This window comes from Chlorocebus sabaeus, chromosome 16 (assembly GCF_047675955.1).
Source record: "Chlorocebus sabaeus isolate Y175 chromosome 16, mChlSab1.0.hap1, whole genome shotgun sequence".
Classification (NCBI taxonomy): Eukaryota; Metazoa; Chordata; class Mammalia; order Primates; family Cercopithecidae; genus Chlorocebus; species Chlorocebus sabaeus.
Window position 1 is genome coordinate 62,813,482 of NC_132919.1, and position 12,371 is coordinate 62,825,852.

Here is a 12,371-nt window from a genome sequence, read left to right on the forward strand (position 1 = left end):
TGCCTGTTTCCTTGTTTGTTTGTTTGTTTTCCTAAATGAAGTTTGGTCTCTCTTTGAGTTCAGACCTATACAATATCCACAAAGAAGAAGGCCTCCATTTTAGAATCATTCCTAGTGAGCCAGGGACAGAGCAGTTGCTATCACTGGACTAGTTCATTTTATGCAATTCCAGATTGCCTGTGAGCTCATATTGCCAGTTACATAAAGAACTTTCTTTTCTTTTCTTTTCTTTTTTGAGATCGAGTCTCACTCTGTTGCCTAGGCTGGAGTGCAGTGGTGCAACCTCGGTTCACTGCAACCTCTGCCTCCTGGGTTCAAGCAATTCTGCCTCAACGTCCCGAGTAGGTGGAATTACAGGCGTGTGCCATCACGCGCAGCTAATTTTTGTATTTTTAGTAGAGAATATTTTCTGGTTTCACTATGTTGGCTGGTCTCAAACTCCTGACTTCAAGTGATCCACCTGACTCAGCCTCCCAAAATGCTGGGATTACAGTCGTGAGCCACCGTGCCCAGTCAAGAACTTTCAAGAACTTCTTTTTTTTTTTTTGAGATGGAACTTCACTTTTGTTGCCCAGGCTGGAATGCAATGGTGCAATCTCGGCTCACTGCAATGTCTGCCTCCCGGGTTCAAGTGATTCTCCTGCCTCAGCCTCCCAAGTAGCTGGGATTATAGACATGTGCCACCACACCCAGCTAATTTTTTGTATTCAGTAGAGACGGGGTTTCACCATGTTGGCCAGGCTGGTTTCAAACTCCTGACCTCAGATGATCCACCCGCCTCGGCCTCCCAAAGTGCTGGGATTACAGGCGTGAGCCACCGTGCCTGGCCAAGAGCTAACTTACTTTCTTTCTTTCTTTTCTTTTCTTTTCTTTTTTCTTTTCTTTTCTTTTCTTTTCTTTCCTTCCTTCTTTCTTTTCTTTCTTTCTTTCCTTCTTTCTTTCTTCTTTCTTTCTTTCTTTCTTCTTTCTCTCTCTCTCTCTTCCTTCTTTCTTTCTTTTTCTTTCCCTTCCTTCCTTCCTTCCTTCCTTCCTTCCTTCCTTCATTCCTTCCTCTCTCTCTCTCTCTCTCTCTTTCTTTTCTTTCTTTCTTTCTTTTCTTTCTTTCTTTTTTTTGAAATGGAGTGTCGCTCTGTCGCCCAGGCTGGAGTGCAGTGGCGCGATCTCAGCTCATTGCAAGCTCCGCCTCCCGAGTTCACGCCATTCTCCTGCCTCAGCCTCCCAAGTAGCTGGGACTACAGGCACCCGCTGCCATACCCGACTAATTTTTTGTATTTTTAGTAGAGACGGGGTTTCACCGTGTTGGCCAGGATGGGCTTGATCTCCTGATCTGCCTGCCTTGGCCTCCCAGAGTGCTGGGATTACAGGTGTGAGCCACCATGTCCGGCCCCCAGAACTTTATTTTCTAAAGGCCAGGTGTGGTGGCTCACACCTGTAAACCTAGCACTTTGGGAGGCTGAGGCAGGAGGATGATTTGAGGCCAGGAATTTGAGGCCAGCCTGGGCAACACAGTGAGACCCCATCTCTAAAAACAAAAAAACTAGCCAGGCATGGTGGCGCACACTGGTAGTCCTACCTACCCAGGAGGATGAGGCAGGAAAATCCCTTAAGCCCAGGAGTTCAAGGCTGCAGTGAGCTAGGATAGTGCCATTGCACTCCAGCCTGGGAGACAGAGTGAGGCTCTGTCCCTAATTGAAAAAGAAAAAAAAAAAAAGATTAGCCTGGCATGGTGGCATATACCTGGAAGGCTGAGGTGGGAGGATCTGCTTGAGCCCCGGAGTTCGAGGCTGTAGTGAGCTATGATCATGCCGCTGTACTCCAGCCTGGGTGACAGAGTGAGACCCTGTCTCAAAAAAAAAAAAAAAAAAAAGAATTTTATTTTCTAAAACTAATACTTTTGGGTTAGTTTTAGTAGTTTTCTGTACTACTGGAGAATAGAAATAAATATTTGTCAAGTTACTAGTTAAGCACATTGATAGTTTAATGAATCATTCCCTACCTAGGCTTAGCAAGAATGTGTCTTAGTGTATAGCCTAGTAGACAATATGTCTTATAAGCTTATATGCACGCCTGACAAGGAAAAGGGACATAATGAAGTATCTGTCTGCCGGGCGTGGTGACTCACGCCTGTAATCCTAGCACTTTGGGAGGCTGAGGTGGGCGGATCACCTGAGGTCAGGAGTTTGAGACCAGCCTGGCCAACACAGTGAAACCCCGTCTTTACTAAAAATACAAAAAATTAGCCAGGCGTGGTATCATGCACCTGTAATCCCAGCTACTTGGGAGGCCAAGGGAGGAGAATCACTTGAACCCAGGAGGCAGAGGTTGCAGTGAGCCTAGATCACACTACTGCACTCCAGCCTGGGCAGCAGAGCGAGACTCTGTCTAAAAAAAAAAAAAAAAAAACCTAGCCAGGCATGGTGGCTCGCACCTGTAGTCCCAGCTACTTAGAAGGCTGAGGCAGGAGAATCGCTTGAACCCAAAAGGCAGAGGCTATAGTGAGCTGAGATCGTGCCATTGTACTCCAGCCTGGGTGACAGAGCGAGACTCTGTCTCAAAAATAAATAAATAAAATAAAGTTTAATGGTCCTAGAATTTATTTTGAGAGCATTAGAAAACACAGATAAGTATAAAAACCAGTATCAAAGCAACTTTAACTACTGATCAAGCTCTGCTTAGGATTCTCTGTTTCCTCTATTTTCTCTTTTCTATTTTATTTGTTGAACAGGAGAGTCACCAAAAAGTAGAGAGCAATAGAAGGAGTAGGAGAATAGGATTCACACGTATTGAATGTCTTTTATACACCAGGTAGCACTAAGCTCTTAACATGTTTTATCTCATCTAATAGAGACAACACTGTGAGATGGAAATTACTCAGCTGCTGATATAATGGAGATTCCAAGAGATCAGAGTGACTTGCCCAGGGTCACAGAACCAGTAATAGACCTGAGTTCAAATTCTGCCTCTGTATGGCCCATAAGCCTATGCTCTTTGCATTATAGCATATGTTTTATTTAAAATAGCCTTTCCCAATTATCTTTCCCAAAATTCAACAGATGTTAGGCACAGAAGGTTCCCTAGACAGATCTCTTTGGGAAATGCTAGGTTAAACAAAGTTAATAAGTTTTCTTACTACAGAATTTCTCAGTGCCTTTAATATGGACGTACACTTTGTGATCCTCCATGAGAGAGTATGCTGCATGTCCTAACTTCATTGGACATGGAAAGTTTTTCTTTTTTTTTTTTTTTTTTTTTTTTGAGACGGAGTCTAGCTCTGTCACCCAGGCTGGAGTGCAGTGGCCGGATCTCAGCTCACTGCAAGCTCCGCCTCCCAGGTTTACGCCATTCTCCTGCCTCAGCCTCCCGAGTAGTTGGGACTACAGGCGCCTGCCACCTCACCCGGCTAGGTTTTTTTTGTATTTTTAGTAGAGGCCGGGCGCGGTGGCTCAAGCCTGTAATCCCAGCACTTTGGGAGGCCGAGACGGGCGGATCACGAGGTCAGAAAGTTTTTCTATCCAACTGGCAGAATCAGAGTTCCGTGGGGCCCACTTTGGGGAAATCCTGCACTGAAACAATAGGAAAATGGGCAAGAGACAGGAAGAGGCATTTTCATCTTGGAGAAAGCTCACATGACTGATAAATGTATGAAGAGATCCTCATCTTCCTTAGTAACCAGGGAAATGTAAATCAAATCCACGAGACTGGCGAAAATTAAGAAATCTGAAAATATCAATGTTGGGGAAAAGATAAATTAATAAGAACACATGTGGCTGGGCACGGTGGCTCATGCCTGTAATCTTAGCACTTTGTGAGCCAAGCTGGGTGGATCACTTGAGGTCAGGAGTTCAAGACCAGCTGGGCAACATGGCAAAACCCCATCTCTACAAAAAAAATACAAAACTTAGCCAGGCGTGGTGGTCCCAGCTACTTGGGAGGCTGAGTCAGGAGAATCGCTTGGACCCAGGAGGCGGAGGTTGCACTGAGCCGAGATCGTGCCACTGCACACCAGCCTGGTGACAGAGTGAGACTCCGTCTTAAAAACAAAAACAAAAACAAAAAACACGTATGTCGCTGGTGGGAGTGTAAATTGGTATAACCATTTTTGGAAAATAATTTGGCGTTGTCTCATAAAGTTGATTGTTCATATACTCTGTCACCTAGCAATTCCATCCACTCCTAAGTACAAGCTTTAGTCAGGAGACATATTCAAACATGTTTATAGTAGCATAGTCCATAATAGCAGAACAGAAAAACAATCCAAATGACCCATCAATGTTGGAATGGGTAAACTGAGATATATTCATGTGATTAATAGATTATACAGCAGTGAAAATGGGTGAACTACAGTGAAATACAACAATTTGGTCAAATCTTAGAAATATAAAAATTGATTAAATTAGAAATGGAATTTGGTGACGAGGCTTAATTTTGCTTGACTAGGTTCTTCTTACTGTCAGGGTAAGTGGTGAAGGAGACAGAGCCCACCTGGGGGTTTCTTTCTGCATCAGCAGCATCAGCTATTTTGAAACCACATACAGCCAGTAATCGCAGCTACTTGGAAGGCTGAGGCAGGAGGATCAATTGAGCCCAGGAGTTCAAGGCCACAGTGAGCCAGGATCTCACCACTACACTTTAGCCTGAGCGACAGAGAGAGACCCCATCGCTTAAAAACAACAGCAAGAGACGGGCAGATCACGAGGTCAGGAGATCAAGACCATCCTGGCTAACCCGGTGAAACCCCGTCTCTACTAAAAAATACAAAAATCTAGCCGGGCGAGGTGGCGGGCGCCTGTAGTCCCAGCTACTCGGGAGTCTCGAGGCAGGAGAATGGCGTGAACCCGGGAGGCGGAGCTTGCAGTGAGCTGAGATCCGGCCACTGCACTCCAGCCTGGGCGACAGAGCGAAACTCCGCCTCAAAAAAAAAAAAAAAACAACAACAACAACAACAACAGCAACAAATCAACAAATAAACCAGATACACGTGAAATGTCAGCTGACAGGGTGGCAGATTAATTTCACTGGCTTGGGCCTGGGTCCTGTGCCGTGTACTCACGTTTTGATTTTTAGCAAGTCACTTAATCTCCTTGGCCCTCGTTTTTGTTAGTGAAGAGTGGAGATAAGATCTGTCCCGGCTACTTCACTGAGCTATGGAGGAGATCATATGCAAAAGTATACCCTGGTCATCTAACAGGTATAGAGCACTGTCATCTTTATGGTTTCCTTTGCAGAGCTGCTTCCCAAAGAGTTGTTCAAGCACCGCCTTGTCAGAACACTCTCAGCTCGTGCTCTTCTGGGTAGTGCTGGGCCAGGAGCCTCTCATACTTTCACAAAGGACTTTTTCTGCCTGGAGGTCAGGTTTATGAGTGCAGCACATGAAACATGAGCTGGCCCAGGTTTCTCCGTTTCAGTTAGATGTGCATCTAAAGAAAGAGAATCTAAAAAAAAAGAAAAGCAGTCACAGTCCCTAAATCATACACATAAATTTAGGTCTGGAAGAAGGAAACAGTCCATTAACCTGAAAGAAGAGCTGTTGGTCTGCTGTGTGTTTTGCACAAACTCAGACATGGCTGGACACCTTCCTCTAGGACCTCAGAGGCCAGAGTTGTGACACATCCTAAATGGCTAGACCCCAGCTTCACTCACAGCACACGTGGGCAGGAACAAGGGAGCAGGCCACGTTGACTGCCTGGATGATGCCTGAGACCTGACAGCTCTGTGCCTTGCCTGCAGCTCAGGGCATCAGTGGTTCTCCCACTTCACTGGAAATGTCAGGCAATTACTGGCCCGGGCTCTTGGTTTGCTAAAGAGGGGCTACTCCTGGCCACATTTTCGCTAGAGCAAGATTCAGTGTTTGACCTTTTGGGATCTTGTGGTCAGGACCTTAAAAATAGGATCCTAATGCATCAGGAAATTCAAGAGAATCCCTACCTCTCCACCTGCTTCTCTTTTCCAAACATGCTTTTATTCTCTAGACATCCCTTCTCCAAGTGAGAATTTCATAGGTTTTAGCAAATGCATTGATCGTTGGAAAGGACAAGCAGATTAACAGTTGATGGGAACACGTCCTTGTCTCCCCGTTTATAGACAGCCCTAACACTTGTTCTGATATTAGTGCTGATTACTACACTGAATGTGATGTTTTATTTCTCTTCAAATAGTGTTGGCACCGAGTCAGGATTTGTGTGTGTGTTTGGATGCCAGTCTCCTCGTGGGTCTGAATTACCACTTTCACCACACTCCCATCCCACCCCCAGTTTTCTCTACTAACCTATTTTTTTTTTTTCTTTTTTAGACCAATGATGCGAGCTCAGAGTCAATAGCATCCTTCTCTAAACAGGAGGTCATGAGTAGCTTTCTGCCAGAGGGAGGGTGTTACGAGCTGCTCACTGTGATAGGTATGCGCAGGCACCGTCCTTACTCTCCTGCTCTCCTGCTCCAGGGGCTGCTGCAGCTTTCTCAGCAGCCCCAGATATGTGTACAGCAGAGGCTGTCTGCTAGTTAGGAGGATTCATGGGCACAGACTTGCTTCTGTGGGTCTCCTCTGTTTTTTCCTGCCAAGTATGGGAAGAGATCAAACTTCCAGGAGAGAAGCTCTTTTGCCATCTTTCCTTTGTGGCTGCATGTTTCTGGTGTCCTGGCCATAGTGAGTCAGAAAGGTTGGCTGAGAAGGAACTGATGGGAGAAAAATCGAGAAATGTGAGCCATGAACGTAACAGTTAAATTCTGCTGGGAAAAGGGAAAAAAAAAGTAATAGCAGTGAAAAATTTAACATTAAGTTTCTTTTGAAATCAAGTCCCTTTTTTAAGGAAAAATGTTTAAAAACCCTTTGTTGTTCTTGTCCTTGTGTATGGCATTCCTCTTTTCTTTTAGGCAAAGGATTTGAGGACCTGATGACTGTGAATCTAGCGAGGTACAAACCAACGGGAGAGTATGTGACTGTACGGAGGATTAACCTAGAAGCTTGTTCCAATGAGATGGTAACATTCTTGCAGGTAATAAACCATGAGTGTGTCACCTGGAGGGAGGGTGGGCTCTTGGCTCTGATAATAATTACAAGGAATTACAAAGAAATGAAGGGAGAGTAAACATTCGGAAGTTACGGAAGCTTTCAGTGGAGAATCCTGGCCATTTGGCACTAAGGACTGGGCTCAGGCTAATTTACATTTCACTTTTCTTCTCCAAACACTCCCTTCTGGCTCCTTTATTCATTTATTTATTATTTGCTCATGGCAGAGGCAGGATTCAAATCCAGGCCATCTTCTTCCAGTTGCAAGGCGCCTGCCCTGCCACTAGTGGCCATCTTCTGGCTCTCAGCATCTTATTTGCCTGATGTTCCTTTCATTTTCTTTTCCTTTTTCCCTTTTTTTTTTTTTTTTTTTTTTTTTTGAGACAGATTCTCACTCTGTCACCCAGGCTGGAGTGCAGTGGCACAATCTCGGCTCCTGGGTTCATGTGATTCTCCTGCCTTAGCCTCCCAAGTAGCTGGTACTATAGGCGCACACCACTGCGCCTGGCTAACTTTTTTTTTTTTTTGAGACAGAGTCTCGCTCTGTTGCCCAGGCTGGAGTGCAGTGGCAAGATCTCTGCTCACTGCAAGCTCCACCTCCCAGGTTCACACCATCCTCCTGCCTCAGCCTCCCAAGTAGCTGGGACTATAGGCGCACGCTGCCATGCCCGGCTAATTTTTTTGTATTTTTAGTAGAGACGGAGTTTCACCATATTAGCCAGGATAGTCTCAATCTCCTGACATTATGATCCGCCTGCCTCGGCCTCCCAACCGGCTAACTTTTGTATTTTTAGTAAAGATGGGGTTTCTTCATGTTGGCCAGGCTGGTCTCAAACTCCTGACTTCAGGTGATCCGCCTGCCTTGGTCTCCCAAAGTGCTGTGATTATAAACGTGAGCCACCGCGTCTGGCTTCTTTTTTTTTTTTTTTTTTTTTTTTTTTGAGATAGGGTCTCATTTTATTGCCCTGGCTGGAGTACAGTGGCAGCAGCACAGCTCACTGCAGCCTTAACCTGCTAGGCTCAAGTGATTCTCCTGCCTCAGCCCCCCAAATAGCTGGGACTATAGGCACACCACACCTGTATTTTTTGTAGAGACAGGGTTTCACCATCTTGCCCAGGCTGGTCTCAAACTCCTGAGCTTGAGCAATCAAGTTGCTCCGGCCTCCCAAAGTGCTAGGATTACAGGTGTGAGTCACCATGTCCAGTCCTGACATTCCTTTCTATTCGAGAAGCAAGTAGCCACTGTCTTGTTAAACTGAGAGAGGGGCGAGGCATGGTAGCTCATGCCTGTAATCCTAACACTTTGGGAGGGCAAGGCAGGCAGATCACTTGAGCCCAAGAGTTTGAGATTGCACTACCAAACTCTAGCCTGGGTGATAGACTGAGTCCCTGGCTCAAAAAACAAAACAAAACAAAATGGAGAGAGACTGTGAGTCTAGTAAGTGCCTGGGAATTAGACTCTCCTTTCCTGATGCCAGCTTAGATTCAGAGCCTGGGACAGTTTTTCTTCAGTAGCGTTAGTTGCGCCCCTCCCCTCCTTCATTTACAACTTTTTCTAAATTGGTGGTTACCTGATGGTGCTCTAGGACCTGTTCATCTGTTCATAGTAGTTTGGTGGGTCTCAGCTGGCCTTTTCCTCCATCAACTATGTTTTCTTTCTTTCTTTTTTTATTTGAGACAAGGTCTGGCTCTGTTGCCTAGGCTGCAGTGCAGTGGTGCAATCACAGCTCACCACAGCCTTGACTTCTCCAGGCACAGGTGATTCTACCACTGAAGCTTCCAGAGTAGCTGGGACTAGAGGCGTGCACCACCATGCTCAACTAATTTTTTGTATGTTTAGTATAGATGGGGTTTCGCCATGTTGCCCAGGCTGGTCTTCAACTCTTGGGCTCAAGTGATCCACCGCCTTGCCTCCCAAAGTGCTGGGATTACAGGCGTGAGCCACCATGCCTGGCCATGTTTTCTTTTACAATAGAAACATAGTTTTGGGCTGGGCATGGTGGCTCACGCCTGTAATCCCAGCACTTTGGGAGGCCAAAGCAGGCCTAGGCAACATGGTGAAACCCTGTCTCTACAAAAAAATACAAAAAATTAGCTAGGTATGGTGACGTCCACCTGTGGTCGCAGCCACCAGCGAGGCTGAGGTGGGAGGATGACTTGAGCCTGGGAAGTTGAGGCTGCAGTGAGACAAGATCACACCACTGCACTCCAGCCTGGGTGACAGAGCAAGACCCTGTCTCAAAGAAAGAAAAGAGAAAAACATTTTTGGCCAGGTACAGTGGCTTGGTGGCTCACACCTGTAATCCTAGCACTTTGGGAGGCTGAGGCAGAAGGATTGCTTGAGCCCGGGAGTTTGAGACCAGCCTGGGCAACAACACAGTGAGACCTTGTCTCTCCAAATAACAACAACAAAATATTTTTTGTTTTCTTATCTTAAAGAGGAATTCTGTACGTTGACCCTTGAAATTGAGATAAGCTTGTAACTTCAGAAGTCTTCAGTCAAGAGTTTGCCTTCATCATCTCTGAGTCGGTGTGCTGGCACCCTCTGTTGTTGACAGTTTCCCCGTTTGGCAGAGGCAAAGCAGTGCTGGGTCCCTGCAGGGGCAGCAGGGCCTTGTTTTTCCTATGTTGACAGGCACCTGCTTAGGCTGCTCCTACGACTCTGAGAACACCCAGAAAGTGCCAGGTCCCCCTATTGTCCATGCTGGCACCTTCGTGTTGAGCGGCATCCTTCAGGGCCATTTGGTTCTGACTTCAGCTTCATCATTGCTTCCAGGGTGAGCTGCATGTCTCCAAACTCTTCAACCATCCTAATATTGTGCCATATCGAGCCACTTTTATTGCAGACAATGAGCTGTGGGTTGTCACATCATTCATGGCATATGGTGAGTGGGAAAGGGTTCTTGGTAGAAAGGGGTTACTGGGACTCTGTTGTCAGATTGCCTGTTTTCCTCCTCCATTACCTTTCACTGCCTCCGTGCAATTCTTTTCTCCAGGTTCTGCAAAGGATCTCATCTGTACACACTTCATGGATGGCATGAATGAGCTGGCGATCGCTTACATTCTGCAGGGGGTCCTGAAGGCCCTCGACTACATCCACCACATGGGATATGTACACAGGTGCGTTCTTAGGCGGCCTTTCCCATGATTAGAGTGGGTAGCTGTGCCCCTGAGCCTTTAGGTAAACAGGTGAAGTTTGACTGAAGTTAATGAAGCCAGAGTTTAAAATCAAGGATCTGGATTCTTGCTGAGGATTTCTTTGCTCTGAAAAGAAAAAGGGCCCAGCGTGGTGGCTCACACCTGTAATCCCAGCACTTGGGAGGCCAAGGAGGGTGGATCACAAGGTCAGGAGTTCAAGACCAGCCTGGTCAACATAGTGAAACCCTGTCTCTACTAAAAATACAAAAATTAGCTGGGTGTGGTGGCACACGCTTGTAGTCCCAGCTACTAGAGAGGCTGAGGCAGGAGAATCGCTTGAACCCAGGAGGCAGAGGTTGCAGTGATTGGAGATCACACCATTACACTCCAGCCTAGGTGGCAGAGTGAGACTTTTATCTTAAAAAAAAAAAGAAGGAGGATCTGGATTCTGACCTTGCCACTGACTTGGGGGATGGTCTAGCAGGCTTCAGCCTGTTAGTGCTGAAGCCACTGACTTTCTCTTTGCTGAGCAGCGTGGTCCTGAGTGTTGTGTGAGAGGAACATCTCATGTGGACCTTTGTACTCCACCCTCTGCCTCCTTCTTTCTGTGCCCCCAGAGTCAGTCTTATGCTGAGAGACCAGGGCAAAGACAGATAGCTTAGTAGATGGTGTCAGGAGATCAGCTCATAGTAGGGAAAATGGTAAAACTGGACCCCTACCTAACTCCTCACACATAGGAGGACTCCAGCTGGATTAAAGGCTTCTATGTAAAACGTAAAACTACAGACTTAAATAGAAGGAAATGTGAGAAAATGTTTTTGTGACCTGAGGCATATAATAATTTCTCAACATTTTAGAAGCACAAAACATAAGACAAAAGATTAATGAATTTGATTAGATCAAGAAGATTTCTATCCAATGCAAGATACAATGAAAAAAGTGAAGAAACAAGTGACAGACCAGATGATATTAGCTTTGTCAACACAGGAGATTAGTAACAGGGAAATCTTGCAAATCAACAAGAAATGGACAGCAAAGCAAGAAAAATGGGTCAAAGATCAGAAGTCTACAAAAGAGGAAACCCCAAGACAAGCCCATCATGGGAAGAGTCACTCAAATCTTCAATCAGAGAAAAGCAAATGAAAAACAAGATGTCACCTTATGCACATGAGCCTGGCAGCGGGTGGGAGGATGGGCGAGTCCCAGTGTGGCAAGGACAGGGAGCCTCCTGTCCAGGTGGTGGAAGATGGCTAGTGCTGCCAGTCAGGGTTGTGGAACCAGAACCATCAATGCCACTTCTGGATGTACACCCTAAAGAAACCCCCATGCAGACCCATCAGGGGACATGTGTGGATGTCACCATTTACATGTGTGTTGGTTAGGGGTAGTGTGAGTGTTTGTCCCCAGAAGGGAGACGGAGCTTCCAGTGAGCCGAGATCGCACCACTGCACTCCAGCCTGGGTGACAGAGAGACGCCATCTCAAAAAAAAAAAAAAAAAAAAAAAAATTTAGCTGGGCGTGGTGGTGCATACCTGTAATCCCAGCTACTTGGATAGCTGAGGCATAGGAATTGCTTGAACCCAGGAGGCAGAGGTTGCAGTGTGCCTAGATTGAGCCACTGCACTCTAGCCTGGCAACAGAGTGAGACTCTATCTCAATAAAAACAAAAACATGGTTATGTATATGTAAAATACACATATACATGTATAACACATGCACACAGGAGAGAGCTGGCCAGGTGGAGTGTGTGAAGACCAAAAGTTTGTAGCAGGAGGGGCTCCTGCTCTCCGTGACACCCTCCCTGCTTCCCCAGGAGTGTCAAAGCCAGCCACATCCTGATCTCTGTGGATGGGAAGGTCTACCTGTCTGGTTTGCGCAGCAACCTCAGCATGATAAGCCATGGGCAGCGGCAGCGAGTGGTCCACGATTTTCCAAAGTACAGTGTCAAGGTTCTGCCGTGGCTCAGCCCCGAGGTCCTCCAGCAGGTCTGTGCGTGGGCCCAGAGGAGCTCCCCTACCCAACTTATGATTCCCAAGGGAGCGTTCAGGCATTGCCTGGGGTCGGGGGCTCTCAACCTCCCAGTGGGGTAAAGGGGTTCCTGGAGGTAGGGAGCCCTCAGCGTGGGCAGCGCCTGTCCATTGCAGATGGATGTGGTTCTTCCCAGGGGGTCCTAACCTCTACTGGATGCTATTTCAGCTCCCTTTAGGGACCCTTGGCACCCTATTAGAAG

At 46.5% G+C, this 12,371-nt stretch overlaps 1 protein-coding gene across 9 annotated transcripts in view; it reads left to right on the forward strand.

The window, feature by feature from the left end:
• The window catches only part of STRADA (STE20 related adaptor alpha), a 39,490-nt gene that overhangs the window by 22,970 nt on the left and 4,149 nt on the right, over positions 1–12,371 (forward strand). For all 9 annotated transcript variants that reach the window (XM_008012133.3, XM_008012137.3, XM_008012139.3 and 6 more), the window contains 5 exons: positions 6,290–6,392; positions 6,868–6,989; positions 9,780–9,888; positions 10,000–10,123; positions 11,955–12,126. In XM_008012133.3, coding sequence (XP_008010324.3) covers positions 6,290–6,392; positions 6,868–6,989; positions 9,780–9,888; positions 10,000–10,123; positions 11,955–12,126 — 630 coding nt within the window. The remainder of the gene's footprint in view (positions 1–6,289; positions 6,393–6,867; positions 6,990–9,779; positions 9,889–9,999; positions 10,124–11,954; positions 12,127–12,371) is intronic.